The 24,384-nt window shown below is 37.5% G+C and overlaps 1 protein-coding gene across 3 annotated transcripts in view; it reads left to right on the plus strand.

The window, feature by feature from the left end:
* MAP2K5 (mitogen-activated protein kinase kinase 5) overlaps positions 1–24,384 on the plus strand; it is a 261,148-nt gene that overhangs the window by 39,619 nt on the left and 197,145 nt on the right. For all 3 annotated transcript variants that reach the window (XM_065940825.1, XM_065940823.1, XM_065940824.1), the window contains exons 4-8: positions 1,049–1,118; positions 5,181–5,221; positions 6,221–6,288; positions 12,754–12,802; positions 19,795–19,859. In XM_065940825.1, the coding sequence (XP_065796897.1) occupies positions 1,049–1,118; positions 5,181–5,221; positions 6,221–6,288; positions 12,754–12,802; positions 19,795–19,859 (293 nt within the window). The remainder of the gene's footprint in view (positions 1–1,048; positions 1,119–5,180; positions 5,222–6,220; positions 6,289–12,753; positions 12,803–19,794; positions 19,860–24,384) is intronic.

Below are 24,384 nucleotides of genomic sequence, written 5' to 3' on the forward strand. Positions count from 1 at the left end.
TGGGGTACACGGATTCAGGAGTTGGGGTGTGGGCTTAGTTGCCCCACAGCTTGTGGGGTCTTAGTTCCCTGACCTGGGATTGAACCTGCGTCCTTTGGACTGGAAGGCAGAGGGACCACCAGGGAAGTCCCCACATTTGTTTTTAATATAGAAACAAGTACAGAAGGGGAGTTCTGCTCTTGGACAGTCCCTTGAAACACAAAATCAGTGGTTTTCATTGTTGATATTTTCCACCAAGAACATCATTTTGTTGTTTGTCAAGTGTTAAAAGAAGTCAGGGCACAGAAGCCATTTCCAAGTTAGGTGGAAACATGCTCACCAATTAGCATATTAAGGAAAATAGGAGCAGACCGTAATACAGCCTACTGGATGAACTTGTTTATGATGCTATATGAAAGCTTTTTGAATTTGGAACTTTATTTTTCATGCTCAAATTTTTAAAGTTAAATTTGATCTATACTAAAGTATCTAGAAGATTGAAGCTTGAAAGTTATGCTTACTTGAAATTGGGCTACCTTTTTATCATGTTAATCCTGTTATCTTTGGATGGGTCATATCTTGTTTGCTTGTTACACAGTCTCTGTGATTTTGATTTCCATTGTCTGTACATTTTATGTACAAATATGAATAATGTTTGATTAACTAACTGGCATATAGGTCCAAACTGAATATGAGGCATCTCCATTTTTCTTTGTAAAGTCCAGGGTAAAAGAACAAAAGGCAATTTGAGAAATTTCTACTAAAATACTTGTTGTCATTTTTAATATATATCATTTTCAGAACATTTTTAGAGATCAGATACTAGCCTAAAGTCTTAATCAGCCAGTTTTTTCTCTTAAAGTCAACGTGAAGGATAACACTATACTGGACTTTCAGTCCTGAGTATCCGCTATAGTTCAGTTTGATGTGCAAATAGAGAAAAAGAATTCTCTAGGCTGATATGTATATACCAGCAATTTACAAAAGTACTGTGAATTAAACAACCCATAAGTGTCTGTTCCAGTGTTCATACATTACTGAGTAATCTCTTTCTATAATCTCTTTGCAGTATTATTCTACAATAATGGAACAGCAAGTAAATGGACAGTTAATAGAGCCTCTGCAGATATTTCCAAGAGGTAATGTTGAACAAATTCTAATCAACAATGATTATTTCAGCAAACTGTTTCATCAACAGTTATGTTTTCCAAAGGTTTAAATGCACATAACATGATGTTTAGCTCTTAATTTGAAAAAACAAAAGAAGTATTCATTACCATGGGGATTGCAGGCTATATTATAGTTATGGCAGATAAAATATCTAATTTACTAGAGTAAATTAAACTAACTAGATTGTTTTTTGTTTTTGAAGTGCATACTTACATTCGCTTAAAGAACTCTTTGGGGGTCCACATGGTTTCTAAACCAAGGAAAATGAATGACTTTAATTTTGGATATTTATAAATTGTGGCTCATGATGGTAGCCAGAGCTGCTATTAAGGAGAAAGCTTTCAGCTAGTGTAGAAGCCATGATTTACTAGGGGGTTTTAGGAGAGATATTTTGGTGGAATGTTTGGTGCTGGATTTTTTGGGGGATACATCTTCTAAATAATTGAAAATCCTCCTAAATAGGAATTTGGTTGTTAAGTCTCAAAAAATATGAGCTGATGAGAATGAGTCTTGGTGAGTCAAATCATGTTTTTCCCTTTAGGTTTGATAGTACTAGCCTTGTAACAGATATGATTGCTCAACTGTATGTAAATGTTTCCTCAAAGTTTGAATAATGGTGAAAAAGAACAGTTTAATTATATAAACCATTAAGTCTTTCACCCATTATACATTGCCCTACTTGGAAATCTGTTTTCTAAGGACGAAACAGATAAGAAAATTTCTCTGAGTCTTCTAGAAATAACTTAATTGAAATAATTAAAAGTTAAACTTACCTTCGTTAACTGATACTGTGCAAATAATCATGGTATGAGTTTTCCAATTAGGCATTCTAGACTTTCATTACCTGTAACTCTGACGTTTAAATGGTTCAGTTAATCAGTAGACTGCTATTTGCGCTGACGAAGTCTCCAAAGGCAGCTGGCTCGGCCAGCCCATGAGAAGGTCTGGGTTCAAGAGTAATGATATTCTTCTACCATTAAGGTGGGCAGCTGGCTTAGGAGTATTTAGTAAAATATTGATAATAACTTATTAAAGAGCTAAGTAAATAAAACTTGGCCATTGATAGTGTGTCTGAAACAATTATGATTAATTTAGTTCTGTTGTACCTGAAGACTAAAACTTGAAAAAAAATGAGAAAAAAAAAGTTGCCATTTATATGTATTAGGCCAATAACAGGATGCAAGTTATTTCTTAACAGGATAAGAGAATTTGGGGAAATTTCAGAATTGTTTCTCCATGAGGAATTTTTTTTTTTTTTACTGTTTGAAATCATTTCCATTAATTGCTTTCCTGCTTTATAACTTTATAGCTCTCTTGTAGCAAACCCTAGTACAGTATCCTGGATTATTATAATTCTAATGCCTTGGGTCATCATTTCTTTCCCAGATAATATTTACTTCTCCGTCCAGAATCTTTCCAGGTTCTCTTTGTGTTCTTTTATCTTGTGAACAGTCCCTGTCAGTCTCCCTGTCCATACCATTGTGCCCCTCCCATGATAATAACAGCCATTTTTAGATATCTTCTCTGTTCAAGCACTAACATTGCTTTGTGTGTTACCGTTTCTAGTTCTCTAAGAAGTCCTGCCTCTTATTGCTTTCATGTTATAGTTGAGAATATTTAGGTACAGAGACATTAATTAACTCTAGTGTTAGTTGCCCAATCGTGTCCAACTCTTTCTGATACGATGGACTGTAGCCTGCCAGGCTCAAGTCCGTGGAATTCTCCAGACAAGAATACTGGAGCGGGTTGCCATTGCCTTCTCCAGGGGATCTTCCCAAACCAGGGATTGAACCCTGGTCTCTTGCATTGCAGGCAGATTGTTTACCATCTGAGCCACCAGGGAAGCCCATGAAGTAACTCTAGAGACACACAGTTTTTAAGTGGTTAATGTACACTTTGAATAAAAATTTTGTTTAAGTTGTAATTTGCTTAAAGTAGGAGGGCTATTTGCTCTTATACAGGTTAAACTATTAGTAGAGTGTGTATGGTGGTAGTTTGGAGGATTTGATAGGAGTGTGGAGAAAAGTATGTTGTAGGGAAGAGATTCTCAAAAGAAAATATGTTAGCTATGAGTGTTACATGTAGTCCTAGCACAGAATCTGCTGTTGTTGTTGTCTGTCTTAGTCTATTAGTCTCCAATTAACAGAATTAGCCTTCAATGAGCAGATTCTATTAGCCTCCAATATATTATTAAATATAGTTCCACATCACATTTAAGTTTTTTAAAGTATGAGACTCAGTCTCCTTTTCTCTGTGGTTTTGTATATACTGTTGTATAACTCTTTTTAGTTTTCTACTTTTTTTGCATACTTATCTACATATAGATTTTATATAGTTTTATTTTTATATCATTTTATATAAATTAAATATATAATTTTATATTAGATTTATATGAATTTGGAGTTTATGGAAATTTTTACAGTTAAGAGTGTAGACACTGGGTATGTTACCTGGGTCTACTGAGTTGATGAGAGGTTCTCAGGCCCCATGTTGTAAAGAATCTCTAGACTGAGCAAATCAGAGGGACAGGAGAAAACGATTCTATTCTAACAACAGGTCTTCTCATTCTGAGTGGCGCAGTTGTGTTGGATAGTAACTTCCCTGCTCAGGACTGAGTGCTCTTTGTAGTTAAAAGATATGATAAGCATGAAAATTCACTGACTTTACAGTAACTTCTCACTCTACAATTTCAGAAAATTAAGGTTACTATATTTTTTGAATACAGTTTAGATTTCCAGTTACAGAGATTTAAGAAGCCAATTGAGGAGTGAGGCAGATGTTAAGGTACCAGATAAGAATTGATGCCTGTCTCTAATTCCTTAGTTAGTCACTTCCTTACTCAATGAAGTTTATAAATGCACTGGTACTTCAGAGGAAATGCTCTGAAGTGTTTTCTTAGGAAGTATTAATGGTCCCTAAAGGACCAGGCCTCAAGTGTATGTGACTGTTGTTTTGTTCAAAAAGTTAATTTCCATTTTAAGGAAAGAGGATTTGGAGTCTTAATTTTAATGTATTTTAGAAAAACAAATAAAAATGCTTTATTGAGGTTTAGATTTTTTTAAGGAAAATAACATAATAAATTTGAAGATGCTTAAAATACACAAAACTAAAGCAACTGATGTACTTTGTAGTTATTACCTATATCATCTTCTTATTTACCAGCTCTATTTCTTGTCAGAAACAGAGGAAAATACATGTACATCTGAGAAAGGAGCAAAAAAAAAAAAAAAAAAAAAAAATCAGATTCATCCTTCCTCAAACAATCAATCAAAATTGATGGCCCCTTAACATATAATATGTAGGACACTGTGGTTTTCAAATGGAAGCAGCCTATAACATGGGCACGAAGCTCTTTATTTTTTTAACATTTGATGAAGAAGCGTTTACTGAATTGGACAAGTGTTGTACTAATCTGTAACTCAAGATGATGTAGAGAAATTAATGTTACTTTTTCCTGGTACTGCTTTATCTTTAGACTTTTAAATATTAATAAATGTCAAGATTTGCAAGAAATGTGACAAAAGTTAATGATATCTCTGTATTTTAGCAAATTTGACTACTTACTGCTTTGCAAACTAGTATTCAAACTTGAATATTTCATAGAATCTCTAGCAATCTTTTTGGCGTTAAAAGACCCTCCTGCCTCTCCCCTTCAAAAACCGTAGCTATTTTCATTGTAGAATAAGTGATAGCAGATATACAATGTAATAGAGTGAGGAAAGATTGCAGAAATTTGAATTATGAAAGGAATCTAATCATTTTAGCTCAGTTAACTTGATTTTTATATGTTTTAAGCAGAAATTGGAATTTATATGAGGTGGTGTCAGAAAGCTCTTTGCATTTATAAATGCTCACTCCTGCAAGTTAAAAACCCTGGTTCATAATTCCCACTTTGGGTCTTGGGAGCCACTTTTCAATCATTTCTCTCTGCTAATTTTGGTGTCACCCTCATTTCTTTTTAAACGATTCATTTTGAGCAAATTTGTAAATGGCCCTGATGTGTTCTACAATTTAGTCAATTACTGTTTCAGCCTGCAAGCCTCCTGGGGAACGGAACATACATGGCCTGAAGGTACGAATTTCAATAATTGTTTCAGTAAAGTTAGATGGATTTGTAATGCTGTGTTCCACTTATTGAAATGTCAAATAAAACTGCACTTTCTCAAGCTCTGACAAGCGATCCTTTTTTTTTTTTTAAATGGGATGTGGAGGGGGAGTCATCTGTAGAATTTGTTCAATATACGTGTGTGTGTATGTGTGTGTGTGTGTGTGTGTGTGTGTATGGGATTTGATCCCAAATTTTTAAAAACCTTTTTATTTTCGGAATTGTTTTGTTGGTCTGTTTTTTCAGGATGATCCTGGCTACTGATCTCCACAAAGATTTATTTGAGTGAAAATATAGACTTCATTTCGGTGATTAGTTAAGCACATAAGCATATTGCACACAGAATACCCCCCTTTTCTTTTGACATGTTTATGCTGGAAACATATATCTATTTAATGTCCTTTCATTGTTCTGTGTATTTTAAATTCTAGATTTCTGCTTAAGGCTTTACATTTAAAAGAAAAACTGGCTATTGTATTAGACTCAAGCATTTTATAATTAATTACTTGGACCTCATTTTTCAGTGAATAAGAGACATTCTGCAACATTCTGTCTGGTTTTAGAGCTGGAGGGATATGATAATGTGAGATTCGCTTTTGGCCCTTGGATGTGTTCTTAATATACTTTTTTGAATACATTGTTTTTTATATAAAACAAAAAGAAACAGTAAACTGAATTTCTTCACTAGAATTGAATTCAGTTCTAGACAGTGAATTGAAAATTTCCCATTTATCTCTCCTTTTCTTTCAGCACTATTTAAATATTTGAATAATGGCAGAAGTGAAGTATTATATAATATACAGGTTGTACATTTTTTGTAACCTATATACTGAATAGACTATGGGTCGGTCTAGCAACAAGCTAATTAACCTTCATAGTGAAATGAGAAATTTGTGGCAAATTATAGGTTAATTAGAACCGTGTCCTCAGAACACAGACTGATCAAGATCCTTTCTTTACTTGTAGGTGAATACCCGGGCTGGACCCTCTCAACACAGCAGCCCAGCAGTCTCAGATTCACTTCCAAGCAATAGGTGAGAGCACGCAAGTCAAGTGTGCCCGTAAGCATGATTATCCACAGAGCTGAGGGTGGGGAAGAGGCTTGTGGGATGACACCTCTTTTCCATAAGACCGCAAAAGTGTGTATGTGGCTAAGAGGAAATCTGGCCTGTTAAGTAACCCTAGCTTTGGCATTGACTGAAAAGAAAGGACCTCATAGAGAAAGATAAAATGAAACAAGTTGAACTGTTAATTTTGGTCTGTGGAGTGGTTTTCCTTCAGTCTCCAGATTATACAGAACCAGAAAATTCAGTGTCTTTGACCATTTCCTGCTCTGATGATCTGGTTTGTAGGTTGTATAATACTTACTATTTTTGTCTTGGTTGTCCATCTTTTGGCAGTATGATGTTCCACTGACAGCTTCCCCAGAAAGAGACAAGGAGAGTAAGGTAGTGAAATTTAAATTGACCAGCCATGTTGTTCACTTTTGTACCTTTGGTTATATAAGAAATTGAGGTATTTTAGAAGGAAGACACGTTTTCATTAATTCATTCTGATGTTGTCCCAGACTGGGATGGATACTCAAGACCTGAGCCTCTTCAATGTGTTCTGACAAGCCTGAGAACTTACTTCTAGAAGATGAAGGTCCTCAAGTACACTGACCTGCTTAAGCTGAAAGGAATCTAGGTCTTGTTTGTTATACACTGAGTTATTTTGCTGGTAGACATCTTATTTTTATTTCTCTGGTAGACATCTTATTGCTGTGCTTGAAGAGGACACTTGAAGGTGGTTGTTCTGTGTGTTTTTATTCACACGGGTGACTGAAAAGCCATCACAGAGCCAGATCACCCTTCCATTGTATGCCCTGGTCTTCCTGGGTTTAGGCTGTACTCCATGTTGACACAGCCCTCATCTGCCGAGATGTAGCTTAGGCTTCTACTTTCCCTTCCATGCCCCTCCCTGCCCCCTCCATTCAGATCTTGGTCCTTTCGCAGCCGGGCTTTACTGCAGATAAAGTCTCTCCTCTTGACTCTTTCTTTGCTCTCCTGTCCCCTCCCCAAAAGTCACTTCCTTGGTTGTTTTTTTATAGCGTCAGTAGATCTTACCCACAGCTTTCCTGCCGTGAACACAGTACTCTTAAAGTGTGTTTCCTCTTTAAACAATTCATCTGTGTTAAAATACATCCACTGGTTTTTCGCCAGTGGGTCACCTGTCCCCTGGGCCTGAGGGGTGGGTCTTGTAGTCTTCGTCCAAGTGCGTGGCCCTGCTCAGCAGTGGTCTGCCGCCTCTCTTCATGCTTGTTGGGCACGTGGGCCGTGCCCGCCGAGTGGAGGCCTGGGGACTGAGCCTCACCTGTTACAGTCCGCGCGAAGAGGGCAGGGCCTTTAATCATTGCCACCACTTCCAGAAAAAATGATGTTCAGACAGACTGTGAGCCTTGAGTGAAAACAAGGATTTTTTCTGGTGTTTTAGGTCAAACTTCATCATGGTATAAAAAGCTGGATGAAGCTGAGAAGGATGGTAAGACAGAAAAGCGGTAGGATAAATTTTCAGTTCTCTCAGATTTGGTTTTAACTAAAACCGAAGTGAATTAGCTTGGCTTTTAAAAGACTATCATTTATATTTACAAAGTATTATATAATCTTTGAGTTGGAAAGAGACTGTCTGATCTAGTGGTTCTCAGCCCTTTGTTGCAGCATCTTCCTTTAGGGATGTGACAGCTTCCCAGATAGTAATGGTAGTTTGCTCAAGAGAGATTTTTGTTATGGGAGGAGTGAAGTTGGAGAAGTCCTACAGGTGATTTTAATGTACCAGCCTAGGTTGGCCGTTTTCTGTGCCGTGTTGGTAACTAATCAAAGTATTTATTGAGCGCCTCCTAGTTATTCGGTGTTGTCCTACTCACTAGGAGTACATTGTGGTCCTTATCCTCTGAAGTATGCTAATAGGCATATAAGACCACCCTGCAGTACGCAAATAATTATACTTTACAATCATCGTTAGGAAGAAAACAAGCAGATTTTAAAGTGAAAGAACCCTGGGCAGGCACGTGTTTAGATTTGAACTGGGTGTCAGTAGTGGGCGGGGGTGGTGACATTCCATCTTGGCTTGAAGGATAAGGAGGCCCTAGCCACATCCAGAGCCAGAGAAGGGCATTTCAGAGGGGCGGGAGAGCATCAGTGAAGGCCCAGGGGTGGTAAAGGAGCTCCATGTGTCCGAAGGAGGCCAGTTAGGCTGGAACACAGGGAGCGCTGCTGGGCTGGGGGAGGGCATGAAGAGGTGGGGAGAGCAGTAGGAGTGATAGGAAAAAGGGAGGTGACAGGAGCCAGATCGGGGGGCCTGGTGTTTGAGTTTTCCTCTCAGTGTATTGGCAAGCCGTTAGATGACTTTCAGCAGAAGAGTGTCATGGCCAGCTCTGTGTTTACAGAAGACGCTTGCCTGTGGTGTGGAGCAGGAGAAGGAGACGCCCCCATCTAATCCAGCCCTCCTTGGGTTCCTGACTCCCCTCCCCTTGCCAAATGGCCTTCCAGGTGCGTCCTAAACATCCCTGTGGCAATAACGCCCTTTACTGGCTGAAGTACCTATTTTTACGTTCTTGTCGCCTTGTCTCAGAACATTCTTTTCCATGAGCGGAGCTTTGTGTCCTTTTAGCACCCACTTGTAAAGATTGAGTTTAGCTCTCGGGCCAGGGCTGTTCCCTCTTCTAAGTGATGCATCTACCAGTCATCTTCCCGAGAGACAGGCTTCTCTAGATTTCCTAGATTTCCTGTCTCAGTAAATTCTCCCACATCTGCCTGGATGCAAACTCCAGATGACCTGCCAGGCATCCTTCACTGCTTCCTGGGTCTCCCTTAGCCCCACATCCAGTCAGTCCATACATGTGTAGGTTCTGCCTCCTAAATCACTGTGAAGTCTGTCTGTTTGCCAGCATCTCTGTTTCTACAAAGGTAGATCAGGCTCCCTCGATCGTTGCTACAGCCTCATAATAGCTCCCCACTGCAGTACCTCCTCCACGTTGCAGCCAGCGTGATCTTGCCGATGGGTGTTTTGAGCCCTTCATTCCCCACTGTACTGATCCATCTAGCCTTTAATACCAGCTGTAGCTTCCACAGCAGGTAAGCCCTGGACTCCCACGTTTGGGTCCTCTGCCCGCTCTAGGCCTGCCACTCCCCATACCCCTTCCAGCTGATGCTCCAGCTTTGCTGATGGATACATGGTACCCTTGATGGATCACATTCCCTCTTGCTACTGGGCCTTCACATCCGCTGTTGTCTCTTTCCTGCTTTCTTCTTCTTTTAATCCACTCCTGCCTTTGCCTTCATCCTGGCTAACCTTGGTTATCTTTGAGGAGCAAAGCTGTTGTCTTCTGAAAACTGTCCCTCATTATTGCCCACCTCCTAGTCTATGCCAGGTATCCCTTCTATGAATTCCCATTATCTCCCTGTGCTTGCTTTTGTTATAGTGGTTAGCACATTTTATTGTAATCACTTCTGTCCCCTAATAAATTCTGTACTCTTTCAGGGCGGTGATGGTAGCATATTCATTATTTTTTTAAAAAAGATTATTTTATTGACATTGATATACAGTGTTGTATTAATTTCTGTGCAGTAAAGTGTTAAGGTACATATATATACACACATATAGATACTCTTTCATATTCTTTTCCATTATGGTTTTCAGTAGATAAAGAACATGTGGTACATATATACAGTGGAATTCTACTCAGCCATTGTTGAACCCTAGTTCCCAGCATGATGCTTCACACATACATGGTGATAGGTAGTTAGTACTGCTTGAATAAATGAGTAGACAGATTCATTTATACTCCCTCTAGGTTTTGTCTCTGAATTAAATTCTCCCAGCTCATTCAGCTTTTCTGCTGCAACATTATTTCTAGTCCCCTCACCCTTTCACTCTTTGAATATCTCAGTGTCCCCTTAAAGTGTCATACCCAGGTGACAGATGTATCACACTTAAATTTTAAAGGATCTTTTAAAGTGATTTTTAGATAGCTCAAGTCACAGATACCAGATAGTCAACTGGGGCACAAAGAAATTGCCAGGATATATAAATGTTATTTTTTACCAGATCAAGTTGGTAGCCAGATATTGGCATAATGAATGAAATCAGTTTTTTCCTCTGTCACTCTTAAAGCATGAATTGGTCTTTGCCTTAGGTGGATGACCATTCATTAAATTGAGCTTACGAGACTTCCTTGGTGGTCCAGTGGCTAAGACTCTGAGCTCCCAGTGCAGGGGGCCTAGGTTCAATCTCTGGTCAGGGAACTCGATCCCATATGCTACAGCTAAGAGTTTGCATGTTGCAACTGAAAGATCCCACATGCTGCAAGGAATACCTGGCAAAGACAAATAAATAAATTTTTTTTTTAATTGAGTTTACTCATTCATATGGTGTTCCTAGGCCATAATTACTGAGATCAAGTCCCACTGCCAAGCACGGCCTTTCCTGAACATCTTGGCTTTCTCCAATAAAATTAGGATGATTAAATTTTCCATCTATCTACCGCTGGTGTTTAGAAGATTGATGAAGTTGTATTAAGGAATCACGTTTTGTTTCTTGGATGAAAGGTGTTGTGTAAATGCAATGAATCAAAATGTTATTATTTCAAGTTGCATGACATAATGGAATATCTGTGGAGAAACATTGCCTGGGTATTGTTTGGTTATTTCTGTTTTTATAATAATTGCAAATATTAAATTGGGACTATTTCCGGGAATATAAGGATTCAAATGTTTTCCGGGGGGGGGGCGGTGTATTTATGTTAGAGAGATAGACTAGAGTGATCTTGAGCAAGGTATGTACCTTGGGTTTCTTTATACGTAAGAAGTAAACCCTCCCTCCCCCGACATAACTAACTCCCACAGGGGTATAGTTATTGTGAGCATTAGATCAGGATACTAAGTAATAGCATTTAGCACAATGCGTGGCACATGCTCATCACTTGGGAAATAGTAGAGTCTACTATTTTCAACTGGTATCATTTTAGGCAGTTATTTTATTTTTTTAATATATTTCAGATTTAGTCCTATTCTGCAGAATTCTTAACTGCTGCTTAGTGCTTGAATTCTTAGACTTGGGAGGATGTTATTAAAGTTTAGAATCATTGGTTGAAGACACATTTTATAAAGTCTGGGGAATATAGTCTGGGGCCCATAGTTTTCATTTAAGAAATTTAAGAAATATTTATTAAGAAAAGTAATTATAACTTGGAATGGTGAGTGTGGTCAAACTTGAAGTCTGAGGTTTTCTCAAATATAACTTATTAAAGGTAACGAATGTGTGTGAGTGTGTGTGTGTGTGTGTGTGCACTACTGTATAATAACAACCAGAATAATGACCCCCATTTATCAAACACTTAATATGTGTCAAGTCATTGGGCTAGGCTCCAGGGTGGGAAGGAAATGGAATATAGAGAGTGAGTAAGATGTGGTCTCTGTTCTCAGGGAGCTTCCAGTCTTCGGAAAGGCTGTGGTGGAAAGAAAGACATCTGCAGATAACTACCAAAGGGAAGAGTTAATTTGGCAGATGGGGAGAGGGTTAGAGTAGATAGATTAAGGATAAAGTTAACAAGTTTTAAATTTCAATTAAAATATTGATGGGAAATGGTACTGTTTTATACACCACTCTACTAATTGAGTGAATGTGTACAGGTATAACTCAGTATGAAGCTAGAAGGACTTCATAGCATCCTTTGGCCACTTTCCCTAAGCTCACCCATATAAATTTTTACATAGTCATTTATGTCCAGAGAAGAACATTTCCATGTTTCTTACATAATTCTGGAAACTGGCTGTCATACCTGTAGGAGAAGAAAGGAAAGAGAAGGCAGCTAAAATTGATTTAATGCCTACTGTCTACAGAACCCAGTGCTAGGCTTTTTGTCATGTTTAATTTTCTTGGTTGCACTATAACATTGATATTTCCCCCACTTTATAAAAAGAGGAAATTGAGATTTAGAGAGGCTCAGTATCTCGTTCCAGAGCACACAGTGAGTAAATACTGTGATTATTTCTGCTACACATTTGCTTCTCAGGAAGCTGAATTGTAACTCTTAGCTATAATAAAAAAAAAATCTAAACTTAAAGTGTTTTATCTTTTGAAGTTGTGTAATCTTTGCTGTGAACATTCTAAGAGGGCATTCCTAAGTGCTTGGTAGTGCTCAACATAAAATAGCCACTGAAAGGCTACCCCAAAAGAGCAGAACTAATAGCAAGGAGAAGTGTCTGAAGTAGTCTGTGCAACAGTCTAGCTTCATTATTACAGTAGGCTTCTTTATTGCTTTAGATTACTAACGGGCTTCAGTCTCTTACTGATGTCTTTGCCATTTGGCTAGTTTCTTTAGAAAATAGGTAGGGATAATGATGTAAAAAGTGTAGTCTATGTCTACATTTAAAGCAAAAGTGTATTTTAGTCTAGAACGTTCAGTGTTGTTCAGAGGTGTTAATGAATTTGCTATTAAAAACTATGCCTTTTCTTTTCAGCTTAAAGAAGTCTTCTGCTGAACTGAAAAAAATATTAGCCAATGGCCAGGTAGGTGTCATTACAGATTAAGATTTTCTGATAGTAGTAACTTAGTGCTGTCTAGTTTTTTTTTTTTAATCCGTAAACTTAATAAACAGATAAAGGGTCTATAAATTTCTTCTTGTCATAAATGAATTACATGGCTTAATTTGATTGGCAGAACAATTTGCAGCACGTTTTTCAAACTGTGCTAATGGGTTTCACTCCCGGCAGATTGAAGTACCACGCACACATCCTGCTGCCAGCTCAGGGTGGAAAAGTTAATCAGTTCTGAACAAGTGTGTCAGCCCGTGGGTTGTTGGAATGGCCCTGCGTCCCGAGGTGGCTGCTTCTTTCATTATCTTTAGGGAGAAAAAGGAAAACTGTTAACTTTCTCCCCTTAGTTCCTTCTTTTGTCCTGAAACTAACACTGGCTTTTTAGAGGAACGGAGTCACAGCAGACCTTTGCCATTAAAATTCCTGGCCTTCAGGAGCCCTCCGTTTGTCCAGCTGACTGGTCATCGAAAGCAGAATGACCTACTCCAGTCAGTGAGGGACAAACGGGCCTGCAGGCCAGTTATTTCTCACTAATTTTGATTCAAGTAAATGGACACATCTGAAATAGTATAGTGCTTTTAAACATACACTGGTAAATGAAGCTACCTACAGGGTCCGCGATTCCTCAATAGCCACATAAATGCGCTTTAGTGTTTGTTATAGAGGAAGCCCTTTGATAGCCTTGGAGGCAGGCGCCTGTCCATTGCGATCAAGCTTACCTATTAGGCTCTATTGACTGAGACATCTGTGTCACCGCAAATAAAAGACTCTTATTGATTTTCTTAACTGCTGTTCACTTCCCGTCCATGTTTCGAAGGCTGAAATCTTAATTATCTCAGATGCTTATTCAGTGCCTTCACATGCTGACCTCTCCAAGCCTCATTGGCATTTCATGAATCAAGTGCTTGTAGTGGAGCATGTCAAGAAGACAAAGCTGGCTCCCCACGCTTGTCCTTTAATATCACCTGTAACTTGGTGGCCTAATAGATGTGTGTGCCTTAAAGTGATGACTGTATGGTGGCACTTCTGGAAACCTTATTTATTTAGCATGTATTCTCTTGAATATAGTTAGAAAAAGTAAACTGATTTGTATTTGACATCTGATTGTCATCCAGAGTGTGTGAATTCTAGTCCTTAACTATGCAGTGTACAGCTAAGGAGAATCTGATATTGTATGTATAATCTTATTGGTCCCCAAATTTTAGATCATTTTTATCTAATAGTACTTTTAACTTTAAGCAGCCAAAGTTTTTGTTTCAGTTGAGGTCCATGTATATATCCCCCTAGTGCCCTGCACGTTTTCAAGCATATGAAACAAAACCTGACTAAAAGCTGAAATATTGAGCCTAGGATATTTATGTATCTCCCAACGTGTTTGCATTCTGGTTACTAACTGTAACTTATGAGTTACTTGTGTTCTTCAGCTGGAAAATATATTTCAAAATTGACATAAATTAAGAAGCTTTAACTACATTTGTTCAACCCAGGCAATGGAAAATAACCTGTCATAGATTCTTTCAAAAATGAAAAACATTTTATTTTCAGGGCAAAAAAATAAACATTCTGAAATGTTCCTAGTATTCTGAATCTAATGCCATAAATATCTTAGTACTCTCGGTTAGGAGATTCTCTTTGGTGGAGAATTGTCATGGCAATGATTTTTGACACTTAAAGAGTGTTTATTGCTTTCCCTGGGGAATGTGAAGCCCCACGTTAAACACCCTGGCATTTCCTTATTTTTGAGGATTAGCCATTTTATGTTTACTTTTATTCATAAAACAAAACAAAGAACTCCCACCTTTGGAAGTCTTCAAAATACGTCCTCCTCCTCTTAATTCCTCAGTCCTTGGTGCTATCAGGTAAGTAAAGAGTGAACAAGATTGCATTGCAGTGAGGTAACATGCTCCATTGTGGCATCAATAAATTTCTGGGCTGAACACTGACACCACTTGCTATGGAAGATGTAAGTCACATTTAACGATACTTTAACACTTAAGCGTAGTTTTTTATTTTAGTGGTTTATGCTCTCAAGCATTAATAATGATTTGCCTTTCCACTGGCCTCCACTTAGATTTAATAAGGAATTCATATTAATCATTAAAAGAAAGGGACATGATTCTTCAAGATAATCAAATATTGACAGGTTAGAAATAGCTTTCTGCCTGGGTTCATTGATATAGGTTATGTGATATAAATATTTATTTCTTTTCTGTCACTCAGAGTAAATGCCACCAATTGATTCAGCATTGATATAGTGTCAACAGTTCATAAGAAACATTTGACTGGCTTGTGTTTTCCGATTAGTCTCTGCTCTATAAAGTGGGATTTACTAAATCTCTCCAATTGTCTGCTCATAGAGTGTGACTGCTTTCTGAAACCATTATTGCTTCGATTTGTGAAGCAAAGGTCTGGTGATAGGACTGGTTTCTGTCAGACCTTTACATATAAAAGTAAGATTAATTGAGCATTTTTGTTTTAATGATTTATAAGCGATAGGTACTGATTCTTCTTAATACAGGCAGACAGTAAACAAAGAATATTTTCTTTGTTGATCCATAATTGAATTCCATTTCATTTTCCTCATTAATTTCATTAATATTATATTAAATCAAACGTTTTTTAGAAAGTTTAACATTTAGTCATTGGAATGAAGGCATTGTTTTTCTGTAATCACTTTTTGATGGAGGATACCTTTTTTTCCCTGCTTGAAAAAAAATCATAAGGTATTTTTGGCATGTTTTATTGAGCACTATAAGTCAGTACCACTGATGTGTTTTCTGAATGTGTTTTTCCCACTTCATTTGTAGTGCAGTATCATCTGTTTAACGTTGGCCCTTGATTTGAAACTGATTAGAAATGGCCCAGTGGGTCAATTTAAAGGATTAAAAAAAGTGCAGTTACTCCAGGGATGTATGACTTTGACCTTTGCATCTCTAAAGTTGTCTTTCCTCTGTTTTTTAGAATTTGTAGGAGAGACTGACAGTGTTTTTCTATTCCTAATAAGTCAAGTATAAATGTACTGTGAAGTCAGAAATCTAGAAATAACTCTAATCTTGTTACAAAACTGTTGTTTTGTGAACTTCAGATACCTTTAAAAAAACTTCCTGTGTTTAGGAGAAAAGAAAAGGAGGAAGAAAAATAGTATTCAACATAAAATTAGCTTTAAAAACTGTCCTATTACCAATATATAAAACACGTAGCTTCTTACAGTTCATCTTAGGTCTGACCTAAATATGGACGAGAGTGTGTGTGTCCAGACTACGTGACAGCTCAGCTCCCCACACCAGCAAAACCTTCCCCCCCTTCCTGGTGCCCGCCCCCCGCCAAGCAGCATCAGAGCCCAGTGCCACTCCTGTCTCTCAGGTCATTTGCCAACATGGCAGTTGACACGTAATTGTAACTCTCAGGGTTTTTTTCTTCTTCCTCCCTCACATCTGTTATTCTGCCTTTTATTTGCTTTTTTTTTTTTTTTTTAGTTGAAACAAGGAAACTGACTAATACTGGAAAGTTATTTGATATCTTTAATTGTGTAAAAACTTCCTTTTACTTCTTATTTAAAGAGCTATGTGATTTCTCTTCTTAAAAACAAACATTGTAGTTGATGAAATTGCTTTTGAGTGCCCTTCAGTTGATTATTTTCCTTCCTATGGGCCAGTGACCATTGATGGAGAGGCTGTCCCTCCATACTTACCCATGAGATCAACTGAGATCGCAGAGCTGAGTATCCTCAAAGACTGAATTCTCACCTTGACTAATTACGTGACACCAATGAATTGGGTTATAAGCTTAAAATGCTGTAAAAATATGATTTTTATGTTACCTGATCTCAACTGTAATGTTTAAATACTGTACTTTGTAGGCTTATAAATCCCACTTTTGTATCATAATGAGCACTGTTCCTATGTTTCATTTTAGAAAAGTTGAATTAATATGCTTTTCTAAACTAAAAAAGCAGATATGTTGTTAGCTATTTGTTTATCCCTTTAATGATTGTTTCATATTTAAGATCAATGAAAGTAACCCACTTTGATCAGAGGTATACAATTCTTTTTTTTTTTTTCAGATATACAATTCTTAAAATTCATTGTAATCAGTTCATAAGCTTGACCCTAATAGTTTTCCTTTTTAAAACTTTTCTGACATGATTAATACTTATATTCTCTATAAAAATGAGAAGGTTCCCATAGGCAAAAAGATCTGATATTTTTAAATAGAAAAATCTACCAGTCTATTTACAGTATAGGCAAATTTCTATATAAAACTTTAAAACACTGTAGAAACACTTAATTTTTTATGGAGACTGTTTTTTGAGTGACATAGTTCTAGAACTCACTCTTTAAAACCATTTTTATTTTTACGATACTCTTACAATCTTTCTCATTATCTGAGGGATTCCAAATTTCCACCCTTGAATTGCCTAAACATTGTATTGGCATGCGCATAACACTTGTCTGTGCACACACACCCCTACGCCTTATACAGCATCCGTAACATCCCCATATCGCTGAAGCTTTCAGCTCAGCCCCTGCCTTTTTCCTGTCTACCACTCCTGGTTAAGTTGGCGTGCTAGGTGGGTGGCTGCTCCACTCTTCTTTTCAGCCTAGGGATTTTAAAAGTAAAAAAAGACTGATGTTGGGATTATAATCGTTGAAGTTACTTAGAGGCCTACCCCTTTGCCTTTTCTGCCTCCAGCAGAATATCACAAAATCAAGCCCCCTCAAAAGTCCTAGGTCTCTCACAGTATTTTATTGGAATGTGTAATATCACTGAGTCTTCATGTTTATATTTTTCTAAGAGGAAGCTACTGTTCCTTTTACCTGGAAAGTTCTGATAGTGTGGTGTAGATGGAGGGATTATAATCGGACTGTGACCTCTCTAAGGGCCCAGATCCTATAGCTGCATCCAGCTTACCCTTAAACCTCATTGCTGCTGCTGCTGCTAAGTCGCTTCAGTCGTGTCCGACTCTGTGCGACCCCATGAACTGCAGCCTACCAGGCTCCTCCATCCATGGGATTTTCCAGGCAAGAGTACTGGAGTGGGTTGCCATTGCCTTCTCTGAAACCTCATTGCTACCAGTTCAGAATTTGTGGACATTGAATGAACTTTCTCCTAGAAATTTACTTCAGGCCGTGATGAGGATACAGATTGTTCAGCAAGTTACTAGTACAAATTAGGTTGTTGCAGTCATGTTTAGGCTACCTTGAGGAATGTTTTCAAGGAAGTAGCCTATTTGTGTCCGCCAACATATACTGATATTTATATATGTATATTTTATACTGTTTGATCAAGGTAAACCCAGTAGCAACTCTGCTAGTTTGTTTAACATCTCAAGTTACTTTATGTGCAATTTCATGCTGCTTTAAAATTTATCATTTGGTCCAGAATAATGAGATTTTCTTTTCTTCATGCCACGTATTTTATATAGGTTGAAATATGTTTTATTTTCTGTATTAGTGATTTAAAAGAAATGAGGAAAAGAATTTCCTTCAAATAGAAAAATTTTTGCCAATTTTTATGACTCATCTGTCATTTTGCCTCTGACCCTAAATGTAGTAATTAGCTGATTGCAAATTACATCAGTTAGGTTGTACTACAATTAAGTTAGGTGCTGAGATTGACCTTTATACATTAATCTGTCAATATTCTTTTACAGTTTGGTGGAATGGCTTGGAAAGGAAGCTATTTCTGTTACTTCCACTGTATTCCTAATTATCACAGCTCTCTGAAACTTCAACCTCAGAAATGTATAGAAGAAAAATATTTCCCTTGATAAATGGAACCTTGTTTTATTCCATTGGTGAAAGTTTAGAGTAGAGCAAAATATTTAAAGCTTTACTATAATGGTCTGAAAGCAAACTATTTTTTTTTCCAGGTGATACTAAATTAAAAACTCCATCCATTTTTTGCCCATGCAAGGCAGTGCAATTCCCTGGAAATTGATTTTTTTTTTCAGGGCTTACTATGGCTTTTCGCAAGCTTTAGCTATATGGAAAATAACACTTTATTGAATCCACTTAGTGAATAAAGTTGGCAGTTAATTTTTAAGCAACTGGACCAGTGTGTAGAAAATTACTGAATACCTTAAATAGAATCTGGCTAGTCTTAAAGCCATTTGATAAATAATTACTTAGGGAGTTGTTTCAAACTCTAAAACATTATTTTGTGAGTACTAAAATAATTTCAGTTCTATTCACTATACAAATGAGAGTAGTATTTGTGATATAACAGTTTTACAGAACCTGGGAAAATGTACATAATAGAAATAGGAATAGAAAATGTATATAATAGATTAGAAAAATGACTTTAGTTTATGTGAATCACATGCTTACTTGTTTTCCTTTTATGCATTATAACATTTTACTATATGTGCCTTTTAAAGTGCACTGACTTGGCACTTTTCCATAAGATTTCTACCCAACTATTGCTGGGTACTAATTTATCATTTTCCCCCCCAAAAAGCAGGGTCAACTCTAGGAAAATCATTAACATTATTCAGTTAGTTTGTTTAATGTTAATTAGAGGGTCACCTGAGGAGTTTTCAGGGGCTGATGTGTTTGCAGATTGTGCATTGGATTCCTGGGTGGGAGGGTGTGTGTCTTGCCGAGTCTGACTTTGGTTCTGTGCCGTGCTGTTTGGCGGCTGTTACTGTAGTGCTGGGGACTGTTCCTATCGGTATCTCTGACCTGACCCTTTTGAGCTATGTTATATCATTCCATTTTGACACCTTTTATCAAACTTTAATGAAATGACCCAGGCAAACAAATTGTCATTAAACTTTCCATCACTTTGTCCCTTGGTATCGTCTTTTATAAATTGGACAGCAAATGTTGTATTGATCTTCTCGTTCTTGCAGCTGAACTTGAAATGACCCAGACTGCTTGTTGTTTATGGCCCAGAGTTGCTTTTCCTTGACATTTCCATCCACGGCATGACACCCTTTTTGTTTTTCTTTCTTTCTTGTGGAGATGAATGAACAAGACATACGGTATCGAGACACTCTTGGTCATGGCAACGGCGGCACAGTCTACAAGTGAGTAGTCAATTTTGTTTAAACTTTCTATCCACTTTTGCCAAATGTGGGTATCCAAGTCCTCCACGGCAGAGATTTTTAAATGACCACCAGCACTTAGATTTTATTTCCACATGTGATTCCAAAATTCTGCAAGGCATCTATTTTCTCAGGAATTGCTTGGAAAAGTGCATTTATATTGCCTTTTTAATATTTCTGAGTCTGCATCTCTCCTGGGTGAGCATTTAATAGTCCACCATTAGCAAGTATACCTCTAACTGGCCTGAAGTTTAATGCATTTTTTTTCCACTCTTTAACACCATTATTATTTTTTTTTAACTTGCTAGCACCCTATGCTAGCCCCCCTGCCTGTTTACACCTATGCCCAGTGGAAGACAAACCTTATAAATACCGTGGCTTTGCCCTGTGTCGACACTTAGTTATTAAAAAGCCTCTTCCTGTTGTGTTTCCTCCTCTCCTCACCCTACACCCCTGAGAGAATTTCTACACATTGATGAATATGTTAAGTTATAAAATTCTCCCAAATTCTGGTTGCAGTGATCTTAGCCTAAAGGAGTATTCATTTTCATATTAAAAAATGCTAACCGTAAAAAATACTTCTCTCGACAGGGAAGTCTTTCTCATGCAGTAGTGCAAAGTTTAAACTACATAATGTAATATCTGGTACTTAATAATCTGCAATGATGTATGAAAAATATTCCACTAGGAATTAAAAAATCCATATTCTGTAAGAAAGCCCTGAGGGAGTAATAAAGCTTTCCTCCAGAGAGCTGTTTTCCATATATACACTACCCCTGCATCACATTATAATTGTGTTTTTACCTTAGATATTTTACTATTGATATTAATATGTATTCTCAAAGTTGTAAAATAATTAATTTATGTTCTTATTGGTTACTGATTTTCTTAGAATTTTGAATTCTCACTAACCATGTGAATATAGCTAAAAATTGCCCTGTTGCCCTTGAACATGAAAGGTCACATCCTAAAATTCCAGAATATCCTCAACTCAGATGCAGCCTTGGCATAGAACTAGATTTCTCAGGTCAGAAGCTCCTTCAGAGTTATCTGATCCAGTTCCTTCCCTAGGGCTTCGATTCTCTCTGTAGGTAGAGCCAGGAAATATCCTTTCTCCTAAAGGAGCATAGTCCTTTAAGAAGATATGTTTACATATTTGGTTGGTTTTCCTATAGATGACTGAGTATGGTGAGTAGTTGGTCTGAATGCTAATTGCTTCCACTGTGCTAATTCAGATAATTAAATAATAACACATTTCTTTCACAATCCTTGGGTCTTACCCTCTTGCCCTTAAAATGTGTGATGCCTAATTTGTCTAAAGAATTTGAGGCTACCATTCTCCTTTCCTGGATCTGTACTATCAGTCCTTCTCATTGCAACCCCTGCTGCTGCTGCTGCTGCTGCTAAGTCGCTTCAGTCGTGTCCGACTCTGTGCGACCCCATAGACGGCAGCCCACCAGGCTCCCCTGTCCCTGGAATTCTCCAGGCAAGAACATTGGAGTGGGTTGCCATTTCCTTCTCCAGTGCACGAAAGTGAAAAGTGAAAGTGAAGTCGCTCAGTCGTGTCCGACTCTTCGCGACCCCATGGACTATAGCCTACCAGGCTCCTCCATCCATGGGATTTTCCAGGCAAGGGTACTGGAGTGGGGTGCCATTGCCTTCTCTGATGCAACGCCTAGTCCTACATAAATAGCATTTCTCTGTCCTGGTCTTCTCCTCCTCACTGTTATCTGACTTGACCTTTTACCCTGTCCTGAAGGTTCTTGGGTTCAGGTACCATTAGAAATAAGAAGGAACATGTATACTCGAATTGCTTCTTTTGAGTTCCCTACAGGGAGCAGTTTTCAAAGTCTCAGCCTTTCTTCTTCTTAGTGCTTTTATGCTAATGTTCAGGTATAATAAAACAGAAAAGTTTTCTAGCAACTCTTTGAACTTCTTTTATTGGCTTCGAATAGAATCCAAGCATATTTGTTTAGATGTCTAACCTACTTATTTGGGCTGTTTCACCAAATGTTTGACTCTCGAGCATGTTTATATTTTTAAATTGAAGGCCTGTTGTGAATTTACCGTCCTGGTTTATTCTAGAGAGGAGAAATCATAAGACCAAACCCCAGCAGATAATTTTTATTGGAAATAATATTCTAGGTGTTAAAATTTTAATCTTTTATCTTAAAATAGGTTTATAAAAAAAGGGGAGAGGGCATACAGGGAAGTAGAAATAACATGCCCATCCCGCAAGGGAAAATTACAACATAAAATTATGTCAGTGTTGTTTTTCTTTAAGTGTTACCCTTAATTGTAGTAAAAACATAAAAATTTCCATCTCAACCATTTGTAAGTCTACAGTTCAGTGGTTTTGAGTACATTCACATTGTTGTGTAACCATCAACACTGGCCATCTGCAGAACTTTTTTTGTCTTACAAATAATTTCCCATTCGCCTGGCTAATGCTTTTAGCTAAGAAGCATGGCTAGATGTTTTCTTTTTATTAGAGTCACAGTATCCAAGAGAGGGTTCTTAGTGCAAGTTTTTTAATTTGCTAGGACGCCGCAGTGACATTAGCAACTTCTCCTGAGTTTATTTAGTTGGCTTCCATTGCTAATGCTCAGAACACATTGTAAGATTCAGTATGTTTTTGACAGTGGTTGTTTATTGGAGGGTGAGTAGTGGGATCATGATCATTTCAGTATTTTATTTTATGTCATAGATTTCTTATGAAAAGAAGACATTTCACTTATTGCCTAGGTGATTCTTAAGGAGAGAGAACATGAAGATATAAAATTACATAACTACTTGTCGTTGATCAGTTCAGTTCAGTTCAGTCGCTCAGTCATGTCCAACTCTTTGCGACCCATGGACTGCAGCATGCCAGGCTTCCCTGTCCGTCACCAACTCCCAGAGCCTACTCAAGCTCATATCCATCACGTCATTGATCATTGATCATTGTCATTGATCATTGGTCTTCATTTCTGTCTGGGCTTCAATTTGTGGTGCTCTTGTATTTCTGGCTTTTAGTTCAGCACAAAGAAATGGTATAATCATCAAGAAATGAAAAGCCACTTTACTAAAGTCTCTATAAAACTGAGTGTTTGATGTGTTATGATTGACTCTCTTCTATAGTAAGTTTACCTTAATGGTGCTGACTATAAAAGCTGTGATTTTTCAAACAAAAATGATTACATTACAGGCTATGCTACATAAACTAGATGAAGAAAATATTGGAAAATCCACTCATTGGTAACAAAACTGCCTAATGGGCCTATTTATTTTTTTTCTTATAAAGAATAATAAAGCTAATAAATGTGAAGGAAAAGTTGATATTTCAGTCTTATTTGCTCCACTTGAGGAGTTGTTGTAAATTTCAAAGCATATGCTATTGTGTAACTACAATATATATTATTTAATAGTTGATCACATTTTCATCCTTTAAGTTTGGATATTCTCCTCAGTTATACAATATGAAATTCTGGGCCTAAATATTTGAACCAAATGTGGATTCTGTGTACAGCCCTCTGGTGAACTCTTATTATGATAGCGATCCAGCCGGGTAATTTTAAATTGTGGTATCTCTTGGATTATTAGTTTGAATGAAATGGATCAATTCTAGGAGAAGGAATAATTTAGGAAAAGTAAATGAATGTACTTTAACTGCTTCATTTTACAAAGTGGTACACGTTGCTCCAAAAACTAAATCAGGAAGCGCACATGTACTATTCCCTTCTGATAGATTCACAATAAGTTCTGAAAATTAGAGGAAGTAGAAAACAGTATGTCTTGTGGTTAAGTATAGGGACTCTGAGTTTGACTTCTGCATCTGCTGCTAACCAGCTTGTGTGATGTTGGGAAAGCTACGTAGTGTCTTCTATCTCGGTTTCCCTATGCATAAAATGGGGGTAATACTAATACTGATCTTATAAAAGTGGGCTTCCCAGGTGGCTCAGTGGTGAAGATTCTGCCTGCCAGTACAAGAGATGCAGGAGACATGGATTCAGTCCTTGGGTTGGGAAGATTCCCTGGGGGAGGAAACGGCAACCCACTCCAGTACTCTTGCCTGGAGAATCCCATGGACAGAGGAGTCTGGTGGGCTGTAGTCCACGGGGTCACAAGGAGTTGGACAGGACTTAGCGACTGAGTATATATCTTACAAAATTACTGTGAGGTTAAATTAGATGTTCCATAAAAAAGGCTTAGTACTGTGACTGACACTGCATGTTCATGATACTTACATGAACTTACTACTGTTCATGATAGAAATGAACAATGATGGAGCATTAATCCCTGGGCTTCCTATGCTTACTTGGCCATGCGATTCTGTTTTTGAGAAGGGTCTGTAAATATCTCACAGAATTGAAGTTGTATTGAATTAACTTTGAGAAATTGTACAGTATGATACATAATTATTTCTATGTTTCCTTTTGTTCTTTAGTTGCCTTATGAATATGGTTTATTATTATATCATATATTATGATTTTTCAAAGCTTCAAGGTATATTCTCTTTTATCGTAGT

This window comes from Muntiacus reevesi, chromosome 7 (assembly GCF_963930625.1).
Source record: "Muntiacus reevesi chromosome 7, mMunRee1.1, whole genome shotgun sequence".
In the NCBI taxonomy this organism is placed as follows: Eukaryota; Metazoa; Chordata; class Mammalia; order Artiodactyla; family Cervidae; genus Muntiacus; species Muntiacus reevesi.